The 14,845-nt window shown below is 44.9% G+C and overlaps 2 protein-coding genes across 4 annotated transcripts; both read left to right on the top strand.

The window, feature by feature from the left end:
- Positions 1-2,542: 2,542 nt before the first annotated feature.
- LOC147194577 (uncharacterized) lies at positions 2,543-7,761 on the top strand. Of its 3 annotated transcripts, none has more exons than XM_086129618.1 (4): positions 2,543-3,229; positions 3,548-3,958; positions 4,819-5,463; positions 6,005-7,761. In XM_086129618.1, exons 1-4 carry the CDS (start codon positions 2,911-2,913, stop codon positions 6,463-6,465), a joined length of 1,836 nt encoding a protein of 611 aa, XP_085985744.1. In that variant the 5' UTR covers positions 2,543-2,910; the 3' UTR covers positions 6,466-7,761. The 3 variants fall into 3 exon arrangements, with proteins under 3 accessions (XP_085985744.1, XP_085985745.1, XP_085985746.1); XM_086129619.1 differs by having other exon boundaries at positions 2,545-3,160; XM_086129620.1 differs by having other exon boundaries at positions 3,059-3,160; positions 3,508-3,958.
- Positions 7,762-8,169: 408 nt separating this feature from the next.
- On the top strand, positions 8,170-13,823 carry LOC147194576 (uncharacterized). Its single transcript, XM_086129621.1, has 4 exons — positions 8,170-8,506; positions 10,602-10,663; positions 10,955-11,045; positions 11,116-13,823. The coding sequence occupies exons 1-4, from the start codon at positions 8,302-8,304 to the stop codon at positions 12,030-12,032; spliced, it is 1,275 nt and encodes a 424-aa protein (XP_085985747.1). The 5' UTR covers positions 8,170-8,301; the 3' UTR covers positions 12,033-13,823.
- Positions 13,824-14,845: the final 1,022 nt, after the last annotated feature.

Here is a 14,845-nt window from a genome sequence, read left to right as displayed (position 1 = left end):
GTTCGGAAAATGGATGGAATGGATGGACATCAAAGAGATATCAAAGAGAATTTTCCATTTCCAATGAACCCAGTGTACATGTTTTTATAAACGTCCGAGACCATTTGTAGTCATTGTTGAACCCAACAAGTTTTTGTAAACGTACAAGGTAATGAAGTTGATTTAATGGACCTCAGATACTTTTCCATTCACATCAATGACAGTTCAATTTTCATTCAACCTATATGTTAAACATCAAAGATGTGTTGAGAGTTCAGTGAATCTAGCGTGTTTCGTGTGTAATCATCAAAGAACAGTTCAGTGCTCAGTTAACCTACATTCTAAAAAAGACAATTCAGTAGATTTAATGTACACATTGGTGTAACCATCAAAGACCATTGACACATTTTAATTGATCTATCATCTATATCAGAGGTGGGCAAACTACGGCCCGCGGGCCGAATCCGGCCCGTTGGTCTTTTTAATCCGGCCCGCCGAAGGTTGGTCCACAATTAAGGTTCGATGTGAATGATTGCATTCATTTCAATTGGACTTGTAATGACAGGCATTTCACCGCCAGGTGGCGCATTGACTTGAAGTTGCAGAACACGGGGGGGGGGGGGTCTTTTCGACCACCTCGGACCTCTGTATCGCTCTACTTCTACTGGTCTGATCACAACCCATCTGCAGCAATGCACAGGCTAAAATAGGTCATCAACAACACTGTTGTCATTTTTAAAAAGTATATTAATACAGTACTTTCATGCTTTTGTTCTTTTGATGTTTGATATGGACTGTCAACAAATGCAGTTTTTTTTTTTAAATGTACCATAGCTCGTGCTGACCTGGCCCTTCTGTCAAATTTTAAAAGTCAATGCGGCCCCCGAGCCAAAAGGTTTGCCCACCCCTGATCTATATGCATCACCTGGATTATTCAACGTTAAAAATAAACACAGAGCATTTCTGTCGACATTAAAGTTTTGAGTCGAATGTGTGCTTTTTAAACATCAGAGACAATTTTGCGTCTTCAAGGTAGCTAACATGTTTGTTTGTTTTTTTAAAACATGAAATACTTTTCAGTCTTCAGGGAACCTAACATATGTTTTTTGTATACAGCAACGGCAATTTTCTTGACCAACCAAAAGTATGTCTGCCTTGGTGTCAAAATCCAAAACCACAAACTTGCACCACATTATAAAAGATGAACATGTTGGACTCCAGCGTTGAGTACAGCATGTGAAACTTTATACAGCACTTAGTTTTGGGCAACAAGAAAAACTTGATCTGAACGACAACAATGCATTGTTGTGCGGTACGTCTCGCTGTGCACGTCACCAGTGTGCTGTGCGGAGAGATGAAGGAACATTTTTCGATGCTGAACGCAGTTTGAACGAAATGATACATACCTGACAGATGACATTCCGGGAGTTGACTCATTCCAGGTTTTTGGTGACATCTTATATGACGAAATGCATGTTGAAAATATTATTATGCGCAACAACATGCAACACTCACTAAAAGGAAATGTGCACCCATTTTGTTTCATTGAAAAAAATTTTTATTCCAGGGCACACAGGCTAGTTTACAGGAAAATGAAAAAAAATTGAAATGAATACTGCAGCATACTATACTATACTTATATATATGAGAAACTGCTTAGCATGTCTACATCACAGTGCAGAGTTGCTGGGTTTGATTCCAGGCCCCGACTTTCCTGTGTGGAGTTTGCATGTTCTCCCCGTGCTTGTGTGGGTATTCTCTGGGTGCTCCGGTTTCCTCCCACATTCCCAAAACATGCGTGGCAGGTTAAAAGAACACTCTAAATTGCCCCTAGGTGTGATTGTGCGCGCGGATGTTTGTTTGTCTCTGTTTGCCCTGCGATTGGGTGGCAACCAGTTCAGGGTGTAACCCATCTGGTGCCCGAAGACATATGGGATCAACTACAACACGTGACCCTCATGTGGATAAAGTGCTTCAGATCATGGATGTGTGTGTGTGTGTGTGTGCGTGTGTGTGTGCATACACAATTTCGTCCCAAACATTTCAGAATGAATCCTTTGTGTTTTTATCAGCAATTACATCATCAATGGAACACTTGAGAAGACACTTATCTCATTACTTTTGTCTCCAGACTCTGCTTCCTCATAGGAAGGCTTGTCAATCGAATTGAGACCTGCGGTATTTTGGGTGTGATATTGACCTCTGTAAACTCCCATCATCAAGTTGAATACTTTTTATCAGCAGTTTCTCCATTACTGGAACCTGATATACAAACATGACTTCACCGGCACATTTTTTTGACCCCTTATCAGCCGTCAAGAGGAAATTCATCATTGCAAAACACTAGATTGTAGATAAGATCAACGTAAGAGAAGTTTCATTTCCTGCTCATCGAAAGGCTAAAGACGTACATTTCAACAGAGGCACCGATACACCTCATTTTCTGTCAAAGACTGAATGGAAATGAAATTATTTCTACTTTTTATAATCATGAACAATAACTTGCACTGCCAAAACTCTTTTTTTTGGAAAAACAAAAAACTTTGCTGTGTAATGCACTTAGCGCCGTTTTATTCCTAAAACATCCATTAAAATAACAAATAAATACAAATTAAATATTTTGTTTATTTGTTCCTCGCGAACTCAAGTTGCGTCTTTTGTATTTGCTTTACGGTACTACTCGCCGCAAGATTTCCGACCGACGATAATATTTACAGGGTTTACGTTTTACGTCGTGTGGGGTTGCTTTACGGTACTACATTCACCACAATTTGCGACCCAAAATGCACTTGTGTTTACACCCAATTAGCTAGTTAGCTAGTGCAAAACAGCGCGCACGATGCCCACGCCGAAGTAACTCAACCAGCCCCCCAAGTGTAAACCTCCCCCCGTGGTTGAGGCGATTGTTTCCGTGGCCCTCTCGCAGTTATCATGTCGAGTGGCGCGGCTCTCCACAGCCAGATCGGCTCCATCATTACCGCCCTGTGCAACGCCGCCGCGGCGCAGATCACCAAAGCGGTGGAGGATGGAATGGTGGTGCTGCGCCTGGAGGTGACCCAACGGGAACACGAGATTCGGCGGCTGAGGAGCAGCATGGAGGTGCTGCACGGTGAGCTGAGAGCCGCCCACCGCACGGCGGATAGCCTGCGGGGAGCGCAACAGCATCAGCGACACCCCCGAGGTGGGTACCCTTGGACCCCGGTTGGAGTGCAGCCCACTGCGTTAATGGCGTGCCAACATACAAGTTTTTGTAAGCATAACACAATTTTGTCTTGTGAAACTATGGTAAACGTCAAAGAACAGCTTTGTGTCTTCAACGGTGTTGAGGGTAACGCGTTACAGTCGTACATTAACGTTTAAATGGTAACGGAGAAATACAACACGTGAATCAGACGGGAGACCTGGTTCCTAGATCGACACAGTATGCTCAGTTTCCAAAATACTTCATTACAAAACATGCCCTGTCTGGTTGCTTTTAGATCTCATTCTTTAAGTGCACTTTTTTACTTTGCTTTGTTAAATTTTCAGGATTTCTGCATGAAAAGGAATTTTTCGTGTCCGTCCACAGGCGTCGCTGAAGCTGAGAGCCCAGAAAAGCTCCAAAGCGACTTTCCCAACCTTGATGTGATGGTAAAGCGCGAACCCACAGAACAGGAGGGATGCGATCAACCCGGACCACCGACGGAAAGACCGCGTGAAAATCTAACCGACGTTCCGGCGGACGTCCGGCAGGCGGGAGCTGCCAGTCGCGGGGCGCACCGCCACTTGTACAGCAACATGCGGCGCCGGATGGTCAACCGCCTGATGTTCAAGCGCGGCTTCACTTGCCCCTTCTGCGGGAAATGTTTCGAGCATTCCGGAAACCTGGAGCGGCACAAGAGGATCCACACGGGGGAAAAGCCGTATCGCTGCGATGTTTGCGGGCGACGCTTCAACCAGAAGTGCAGCCTCAAAGAGCACACCAAGATCCACCAGAGATGTCAGTCACAAGCCAATTTGATCCCATCTCGCTGTTGTTGTGTGAATCAGAGCTCGAGCAGAGGCCGACACGCACATGCGCCACATTGATTTTAGTTCTGCGGCAACATCCCGCCTTCACTTCTGCTTGTCACTTATAAGGCACCGGCATAGATAGATGAACAATGATAGTGCCCGTCCGATATTTTTGAGGCCGATGTCGATTATATTTGGTAGAATACGATTTTGATAAACGATTTACCTTTTATTTTTTTTTAGAATGTCATATCTTTGTCATATGTTGTAATGCGTTAATGTGGAAAAGAAAAAGAAAAAAAAATTGTTCCTAGAGCAAATATCTGCTAACAATCAGTTCGATCATAAACAATGATCCATGAGTGAACAAGTCAGACTTTTTGGATTGCTGGCTTCTGTGTGGCTGTTTGAAAGTGTTAAATGGTCGCAGAAATATCCCGCATTGCTTGGGTTCTGGATTAATAAGTAACTCATGGCAAAAAAAAAGAAGTTTTTTTTAGAATCAAGCAGATTAATCCATCCATTTTCATCAATCAACTGAAATTGAAGCCAAAGTGCCTTTAGGCATACATTGTCAGCGTCATGCGACCAAACCCAGATAATAGGAGAGCTGTGACGTTCACAATGCAAGCCCGAGGGCACTTTGATGCCAGTTCTAGTCAACAGCAGGGGGCAGTAAAGGACAAAATAGCAGCACCCTGAAACTGATGAAAATGCATCGTTGAAAGTGCTTTATTCTTATTCCACCAGTGCAATGTTAACCAGTATTCCATGTTTAGAGTAACGTCACGGAACCTTTTCCTTGAGTTCCCTTTTAAGTTTCCAGTGAACGACTTGTCCTTGCAGGTCTTCAGACGGCACCAGCTGACCTCCAACACCCCCCAACGAAGCACCCAAGCACCAACACCCATCATCCAGCAGAAGCCGACGTTAGGTCGGCGGCCGGTCATATTTCTGCCAACTGTCCGGATTCCGCCCATACCGCAACGGTCAAATCAGAGCCCGTGGAGGAGAGTGTGACACAACCTGAAAGGGAAGTGCCGGACCATCAGAAGTCGCCCACTTTACGTGACGGGGCAAATGATTGGTCGCCGCAGAACGGCACGGCGGTCCCGGCGGGAGCTCATCTTATCCCGCCTCACGCCGAGGCCTCTTGCAGCACCTTCGCATTCCCTGAAAAGTCTTACAGAGGAAACAACAAAAACGTAATGCCATCTCAGCTGCCGTACCCTTGTGCCACCGCCGGCCCCCGCGGTCTGCCGTGGGAGCTCTGCGGCCGCCCACGAAAAGGCTCTGGCTCCTTTTACCAAGGGTCTCGGCCCAAGAAGTGCTTCTTCTGCTCGTACTGCGGTAAGATGTTTGTGCGTGCCGGCCATCTGGAGCGACACTTGCGCATCCACACCGGCGAGAAGCCCTACGGATGCCACATCTGCGGACGATGCTTCAACCAGAAGTCCAGCCTCAAGTGCCATATGAAGACGCATAGGAACGGTATGGGTCAAGAGAACCAAACATACAGCACATTTGATTTGACAATAAAGTTGTATCCAATCCAACCAGCCACGTTGCACAATACAAATAAACAACAAAGGACTTAAAAGAATCCACAATCAAAAGAAAGTCCACAACCTGATTAGGCCTGCATCTATCCATCTATCCATCTAGCTAGCTTGCTATCTAGCTTTCTATCTATCTAGTGAGCTTGCTATCTAGCTTTCTAGCTAGCTAGCTATGTCATTTGTATTGTTCTAAGTGTTAAGGGTCCTTAAAAGAAGATATTTCATGTTAAATGCTCTGTATAGCGCTTTGTTACAGCTACAGCTGTTGGTAAAGTGCTATATACTGTAATTGATTTCCTGTAGGCCTTTTACATAAAACTCCACAACACACACAATACTGGTGACATATGATTGAGTTCACTCCTCTTGTCAGTCATTCATGATTAAAAAACACCACCTGGCAGAATAGAAATAATCCACAAAACAAGAAAAAATGGTTCATCTAATTGTGTTTCATTTCTATATTCTTCCAGACAAGAACGAGGAAACGCAGGGGCCGCATCCCATAATGTGCCCGATGCCCGACACTTGCTCGCAGGAACCGGCGACTGATCCCTCGCTCGGACCGTTGGCTTTGGCCGATCTGCGTATCGGTCGCACGTATGGCGAGGTGGGCCAGAGCGATGCCTTTTTAGACACCGCCGAGTGGCGAGATTACGCCGCCAACGGCGAGATGGATATGCTGGATCCGTACTCGCAGGTGGGAATGGCGGCGTCTGAGGACGGGACCATCCTCGACTTCGGTCTGCCGTCCTCTGACTCGGTTCAGAACTGTTACATCTGTTCGTCGTGCGGGCAGAGTTTTGACTCCTTTGTTCTTTTCGAGAGGCACCAGTGCAAAAGCGAAGCGGTGTTCAAGTGTGATGTCTGTGGTCAGGACTTTGACCAGGCCGACAAATTGCAGCTCCACATGAAACTTCACCAGTCGAAATAACATTTCCGAACTGATGTGTCTCTGAGCTCATCTAGTTTCGATTACGGAGATGAAAACCGCCAACCGGGAAGAAAACAAACAATCACGTACATACATGAGCTGCACATCGCCACAACTCACACCCTGTCACTCAACACTCCTTGACACCCACGTCACTCACTAGGCCTTTGAAAGCCAAGCGCACTCCCAACTCACAGATGCTACAGTGGTACATGAGGATGGTGACTCAAAGTGGACAAATATAATACCTGCACCTCACATATACATGATTGTTTTGTTTAAAGGGGAACTCAAGTCAAACATTTTTTTTGCAATATTTTGTATGTGCCCCAACTAGTCTGATTAATACTGCGTCTGTGAAATCAGAATTAAGCAGTTCAATCCGTCCATTTTGTCATTTGGCTTTGTGTCTGCTGTCAACCGAAAGTAATGTCAAAGTTCCCTGAACCCAGAAGCCCAGGAAACAAGCTGTGACGTTCACAAGCGCGCGTTGTCAGTTTTTGGTACCTACCACGTTGCACAGTAGAAATAAATAGAACAACACAAAATAAAAAAGTCCATATCATTCCTAATTGTAATATCACAATACAGATGTTTCGACAACCACTATACACTATTGAGGAAACATCAATACTGTACATAACTTGCATAATAAAAATCAAAACAATTACGAATCACACACAGCCACATACTGAATAATCCACAGTTCAAAAAAGTACGTCAACTTCTGCAGCACCCTGGGATGGAAATTAAGTTAAATCAGAGCAGTTTTTATCCCCAATTTAACAAAAAGAGTTGAGGAGCTTTTGATTTGAGCCACTGCTGTCTGTTTGACATTAAAACGTGTTCTTTGTGGCCTCGCTGTGGTCACTCACACGGAATGTATTGGAGAAGTGGTTACATTTCATTTAGTTGTCTGTAATTGAGCCAGTGTTATTTGTTTTGAAGCAAATTGAAGAGCGGTATGAAATGTGATTGTAACACATTTCTCAGTGTTAAAACATGTAAATATGTTATTGTTGTTTTATGTATGTTTCACTGAAGAGTTCAAAGCCACAGTAGTGTTTTTTCCCCAATTTTCTTCTAAATGCACTTGAATTACCATTAAAAGGCTTCGGGAACGCTAATGCTAAAACTTGCTTACAGATGACTGCCGTTTCGTACGAGAACCACAACCTGGAGTTGAGATTACTTTTTGTTGTTGTTGTTGATGTCACAATGTATTACTGTACCTTAAACTGTATGCTTATTGGTCTTTTTTTTCATCGTGCAAAAAAGAATCAACATTGGATTGGATTTGTCAAGTGTGTCATTGCCTTATTAAGTTGAACAGTCAAACAAAACTGCTGTGAGCATCAGCAACTATGAATACAGCGTATTTAAAGTTTATTCTGGACATCCGCTCAATTTAACTACTGATAGATCATTTAATCACATTTTACATTATGTATTTTCATTTTAAAAAGTTTGAATTAGAATCACTTCATCAACTGATATTAGCATTAGCAACTACTCATACTTCGAAATTATTCCTTAATATCATCAAGCATCAAAAACTAGCTTTGGTTTTAAATACACTTTGTGATCATTTCAAATATTAAGTGGGGTAAAATTCGTCATTACGTCTTTAACACGTCAGTACGCTTTTAAAATCGTCTTGCGCGTTTAGTGTGTTATTTACGGTAGGTCCCGCCCCCACGCGGAAGTGAGTTTGTGAGTCGGGATGGAACGTTTCTCACAACATCCTCGTGCCGTTAAACCGTCGTTTAGCTAGTAAAAGCACGCCTTTGTTGTTAATTCCCCCCATGTTGGTGTGCTCGTAGAGTGCAAGGAAACATGGCTTGCGTCGCTTTTCAAACGCAGCTGTCGTCCATCTTGGAGGTTTTGGTGAAGGCGGCGGTGGCCGAAATCAGCAAGCTGGTCGATGACAATAGCGCCTTCCTGCACCTGGAAATCTCGCGGAAGCAGAGCGAGAACGAGATGTTGAAGAGGAAGCTTCTGGCGGTCGAGAATAAAAACGCGCAGATGCAGCGAGTCTTCGGTAAGGAGCATCATAACGAGGACGACCACGCCTTGAGGGAAATTTGTTTTCATGGAAACACTACTAAAGACTAGTGATGGGACGATGATACCTCAAGGAGTGTATTGACCCACTTCACAAACTATGTCAGCATTATATTGACACTGTGTTGGTCACCCAATAGTGACCCCTGCAGTAGTTATAAAATCATTGCAGGTAAAGAAATTCCTTGTTTGTGTAAATGCTAAACTGAGTTGGTATCTTAAATATAGAAAATTTGAGTTACAATTCAGATTTTTAACTTATGTAGAAATTTTTGGTTAAATCATGTGAAATAAAAGTGATTAGTTTATGAATTTCTATTGAACACAAGTTTTTGGAGTGTCTCTGCTCCAAGGCGATTTCTCCTCTTCGACACCAGCTCTCCAGCCTCAGAAAATACTCTTTCACATGGTTCAGATAACGATAGTGAGCAGAGAGTTTTAAATGAAAGTTGATGGAGATGTGGATATGTTTTCTGGTTCCATTTCCAATATTGTAAAGGGTCTTGGTTTCTGGGTGTGTTTTCTTCTGACAGGCAGCGTTGAACTTCAACTATGGAGGATCTCACAATTATAAGATAAAATGAATAAAGCAACTGTAAGGCTCTTTAACTATCATATCTATAACAGGTCATTCACTTGATAAACTGGGTGCAATGTGGCACCGTAAAAAAAAAAAAGTATATAACAGTAAACAATGCTCAAAGGAGAAAAAGATTTACCAAGATCAAAAGTATTCCACACTGGGGAAAACTTCTTAGAACGATCCATAATTTCGCAAACCTCCAGCCAACAAACCCACGACATGTTGATACAGTTTGTGTCCTTATGAACACACTTTGGCGCAGCACATTCAAACGATTCAGTTCCTGGATTGGTGTTCTATAACTGCTTCAGAGAACAAAGTGTATGCAGAAAAGTGGTGAAGATTGCACGACTGTCTGTGTCCTATGCGTTGTGTTATTTTTGTTATTTTGACTTCAAAATGGCACCGCGTGAGTGGCTGCCTTTCCAGCAGCTCCTATATTTTGTTGTTCTACTTCTTCCTTTCATAACTTTGCTGCTGTGAATCGGGAATTTCTCCATTGCGAGACAAATAAAGGTTTTCTTATCTTATTCTTTCTGAAAGCAATACACGCACCAATACGGAGTTTCACTCTTGAGCTCTCGGCACTGTGCTAACGTACCAGTGTCGTTCGTCCCATCTCTACCAAAGACACGGTTAGGGTTTCAAGTCAGGGTAGGGGTTCCCAACAAGGTTACGCATTTAAATTAGGGGATGGAGCCTGGGTTATAGTTTAAACAAGGGATTTAAGTAGGGGTAAAAATAATTAGGGATTCAAACATAGGTTAGAGTTTCAAGCCAAAATGAGGATTTCAAATAAGGGTTTTGAGCCTTATTTAGGGTTTCAAATATGATTCAAGTGTAGGTTAGGGTTACAAATCAGAGATTCAGGTGGACTCAAATGAGGATGTTAAGCCTGCGTTGGGATTTAAATGAGAATTGGTGTCTTGGGTTACAAGACAGGGTTAGGGTTGAGCAAGGATTAGGTTTTCAAAGTAGAGTTGAAGGGCGGCCCGGTAGTCCAGTGTTTAGCACGTCGGCTTCACAGTGCGGAGGTACCGGGTTCGATTCCAGCTTGTTCTCCCCGGGCCTGCATGGGTTTTCTCCGGGTGCTCCGGTTTCCTCCCACATTCCAAAAACAAGGCATGGCAGGCTGATTGGACGCTCTAAATTGTCCCTAGGTGTGAGTGTGGGCGTGGATGGTTGTTCGTCTCTGTGTGCCCTGTGATTGGCTGGCAACTGATTCAGGGTGTCCCCCGCCTACTGCCCGGAGACGGCTGGGATGGGCTCCAGCACCCCCCGCGACCCTAGTGAGGATCAAGCGGTTCGGAAAATGGATGGATGGATGAAGTAGAGTTGAGTTTCAAGACAGTGCAAGGGTCTCAAATACTGAGTACGTTGGAAGGTTCACTCTCCAGACATCTCAAGCCTGCTGTTTCCTGATGACATCATTCACATGGAAAAAAAGATGAGACCGAACATATGTCCAATAATTTGTCTTTGTTTCCAGAAAACTTGGCGGACAGAGGACGTGATGAAGGAAACACTGCCCATCCAACGGGAGACATTAAAGTGAGTCGCGCAAAACCGTTTCACATTCTTACTATGATGACATGGCAGCAGCTAATACATTTCATACATTGCTCACATTTCCCTTACATTCCGAAAATATTGGAAGCAGGCTTATCAAAGTAGGATGAACTAGGGGTCAGCTATTTTTGAACACACCTATTGGCTAACTCATGTTGTCCTTGGAGGAATTTCAAACCTGGTAACTGTACTGGCTTTAAGGAAGTTTGAGGTTTTTAAATTAAGGCTTCGAAGGCATTGGAATGGGCCATCTTCTCTTCTTTTGTTGCTCAGTGTTCTGAGGTGGAAGGCACAAACATTTCCTTCACCATCAAGGAAGAGAGTCCGGATGAGGTTCTGTGGATCGGCGATCCCGCTGGCTCCGGTCAGTACGGAATCCCGCTTCGGATCTGAAACGCAAGCTAAATGCTAACATTTTTTTTTTTGTTCTGTAGTAGCGAGTTCATCTTTCCAGTACCCAAACGTTTCCGAGAGGTTTGAGGAGGACCTTCAGAAGACTAGTTCAGACTTTGGCGACTCGTTCACGTCGCGTGAGCACAGCACCGAGGTAAGCGGGCTCAACATGCTGGTCAAGACGGAGAAGGAGGAATCGGCGTCGGGCGGCTTTAGCCGGGACGAATGCCAGCTGGGCGCTGCCAAGCAGAACCAACTCGCCGACGTGTCTCTGGATGAGCGGGACAACCAGCTTTGGTCGTCCATCATCAACGGGGACGACATTGATTCTGCTTTCCCGGACTTTTCTAGCGTGGTGGACGAGTACTCCGATGCATTTCCCGAACCGCCTCGTAAGTTGGGAGGCGCCCCGCAGCCGCCCTGTAACGGTGTTTACGACGGCGAGTACCCCAAAGAGCCGCCGTCATCCACCTTTGCACCCAGACCTCAGTCGGACCCACGCAAAGAGCAGGTCTACCCGCAGAGGCGTCCCCAAGTCGGGGAACAGTCAGACAGGCCTCCGGCGACCGCCTCGCAAGTGTCTTTGGCCCAGCCGGACCCTGCCCACCGCCCTTTCTCGCGGGGCTTTGCCTGCGCGCAGTGTGGCAAGACCTTCTCCCGCTTGCACCAGTTCAAGCTGCACCAGCAGAGCCACCGGCGCAAGCGCGCCTTCTGGTGCGCCGTGTGCGGCAAAGGCTTCCAGTGCTCGTCGCACCTCAGCATCCACCACCGCACGCACACCGGCGAGAAGCCGTACGGCTGCCTGCAGTGCGGTAAGCGCTTCACGCAGCAGAGCAGCCTGCGCGTGCACCAGCGCACGCACAGCGGCGAGCGGCCGTACAACTGCGCCGAATGCGGTAAGACCTTCATCCTCATGCACCACCTCAAGCGACACTGCGTCATCCACACGTACGGCTGATGGACTTCGCCGGCTTAGCTTAGCACGGACGTTGTACAGCTTTTTTTTTTTTTTTTTTTTAAATCTATGCAAGAAAAAGGATTGCTGGTCTGCCTGGTTTAAAGACCCAAATTGGACTGGACTGTGTTTCTACCAAGCGCACAATTATGATCCACGCAAGTCTCAGATTTACCCACAGAGGCCATACAAATGCGCCGAGTGTGACTTTGTCAGACCTTGGACCCATGCAAGGAGAAGGTCTACCAAGAGGGGCGTCCCCAAGTCCGGAAACTGTTTCATGGGGTGGCGGTGGCTGCATGACGAGTCGCTTTCAGCCCTGCTGGATGCAGCCCAGTTCCTGCACACCACCTTCTCTATGGGGGGGAGATTGTCTGAAAATGATTCACGAAAATATATTTATGATTTTTCAGGGGGTTTTTTTTCTGGGGGGGGGGTTGTGTGTGCGTTTGTGAGGAGGGTAGCAGGTGTTGATTTTTCGTCAGGGTTCACTCAAGACCATAAACACGTTTGCCCGTTTTAATAGTCGCAATGTTTTTCTTGTTTCCTCGCATTTTTCAAAATGCCCTTCGAAATTTTCAAAGTAAACCTGTACCTCGTAAACCTTCGCCGCTCAGTGGAACATGGGTTTTTTAAGTTCAATTCTGCCTGTGAATTGTTAAATGTGAATTTGTGGGTCAGCATTTAATTTTGAGGCCAATGTCACGCAGTTTCAACGCATTCATTCACACAAAGGTTTCAGCCATTCACAGGGCCAAAAGGCCGTCCCTCCGTCCGCAAGGAGGGAATGTTGCTCCCTCCGTTGAACTGGAACGAGTCATCCCCTGTTCTTCGTTTAAAAATTGCAACATCTGACGTCTTGTCAGGCAGCCAAAGCAGAAGAAGAATGTCCTCAGGCAAAGCAGCCTTGAGGGAAACAACTCACGGTTGTACTTTGTTTCCCAACTTGAGTTAAACAAACACATAAGATAGCAGCATTTCCATTTTTTATGTCAAAAAACAGGTGACTTGTCTTTAACTGACACAGCAACACTGCCTCCTAGTGGATGGAGGAAGCAGGGGCCTTTCCACATGTGTACGTCACAGATGTATTTGTGTGAATAATTTTCAGACAAATCTCTCCCCATCCCTTTTAACTTACAAGACAGCGGCAAGTGAGTGCGACATTCTGTCAGCTACCTTTCTCTCTAGACCTAAAGTAGACCCACGCGAAGAACAAGGTCCCCCTGTAGGGTCGTTGCCTATTTGGGGAACTGCAGGAAGCCGTTTTGGGCCCTATGGGACAACACCGCCTTCGGGGGATTCTCCAAGCACCGGTGCAAGAGGCCGTATGAATGAATTTGGTGCGGCATTGTGCTTGCTGGACTTGCTGTTGGCTCCCTTTTTGCCCAGATCGAAGGTGGAGCCACGCAAAGAGCACGTCTACCCGCAGACGTGCTCTTTGCTCAGACAGTTTGGCGGTGGTGGCTTTTGACTACGCCAACCACTCAAAAAGATGCCACAAGCGGTCGTGTTAACTCCAACCGGTGCAGAAATGCGGTTGTTGGGACTCGCCCTTGGCTTTTTTTTTTCACTATGCAAGATGAAGGAATGGCGCATTTTTCATTTTTAAATCCCCAGAATGGATTGGACTGGATTCCCACCAAGCGTTACCGGCGTCACACGGGCATCAATAAATGACTCTATGCCAGAAGCTCCGCTGAACGGAAACCCGCATGACTCCCAAGTCGGATGTATTCCTGTGGAATTTACTCTGTGATGTCTCCATTGATTAAATTATTCTTGTTGAAACAATTTAGGTGTGTGATCATGGCAAAGCCACGCCATTACTATACAAGGTAACCTGTCTTCATGATTATGAAATAGCTTGAGAGTAGTCATAACATTCAAGCAGTAGACAACATTTTGTGGAAATCTGTCAAATTTACAAGGTGGCAAATGCGGTCAGGAGTTTGGGTTTCAAATGAGGGTTTGAAGACCGAATTCGGCATTCACGTGATGAATTCAAATTAGGAACATCAGCCTGGTTAGACTTTAGCGTTAGGGATTTGAATTCAAATGTTAAAAAAAAAAAAGCCTCATGAAGGCCATATTTCATACAATTACAGCAACTTGCTAACCACAAGAGCACCATGCTGCCCCGTTCACCCCCCGGAACCCCCTCCCAGATCCCTCAAAGTTCTACGTACAACATCCCATCATTATCGGGTATCGTGTGTAGAACTTTGAAGGAGAAGAAAAGTGGTTCATCTGAATAACTTCCAGATGCCATGTATATAGCACGTAAATATATCCCACCCACAGTACATAGTTGTACATGTGTGTGACCTATATGGTTAGTGTAAATGAGGGTGCGTTGTAGCGGGCGTTGCTTTTTGCTGGCAGCGTGGCTGCACAGTCAACACAGTCTGCTTCAATTACTTCTTCTCGCTAACAAAGCCTGTCTGTCTGCATGTTTTCTCCGCATACTTTGGGCGTGTGAAAGTGTGTTGGAAGTGTCCGTGTGTGTGTGTGCGTGCGAAAAATCCCAAATTAATGCAAGGCAGCCATCTTACACGGATGTGGAATGCTGTTATTGAACAAGCAATCCGAAACTACTCAAGTCAAGTTTCGTCTTAAGTAAAAACAAAAAGGCAGATTTTGTTCAAATGTATTTTTTTTTAACTTGATATTTTGTCTTGATTTTAAAAAAAGTAAATATAATCTGCGGCAATGAAAATGCAAGTGATGAAATATAATTTTAAAAATGACCAAAAAGTATTTAAAATTTGAAATGTTCATGTACAAATCCAATCTAAAACAATGTCTATATTTTT

The sequence above is a fragment of the Hippocampus guttulatus genome, chromosome 14 (assembly GCF_054856545.1).
Source record: "Hippocampus guttulatus isolate MCC_2025c chromosome 14, RoL_Hgut_1.0, whole genome shotgun sequence".
Lineage (NCBI taxonomy): Eukaryota > Metazoa > Chordata > Actinopteri > Syngnathiformes > Syngnathidae > Hippocampus > Hippocampus guttulatus.
This window is presented reverse-complemented; position numbering and strand designations above follow the sequence as displayed.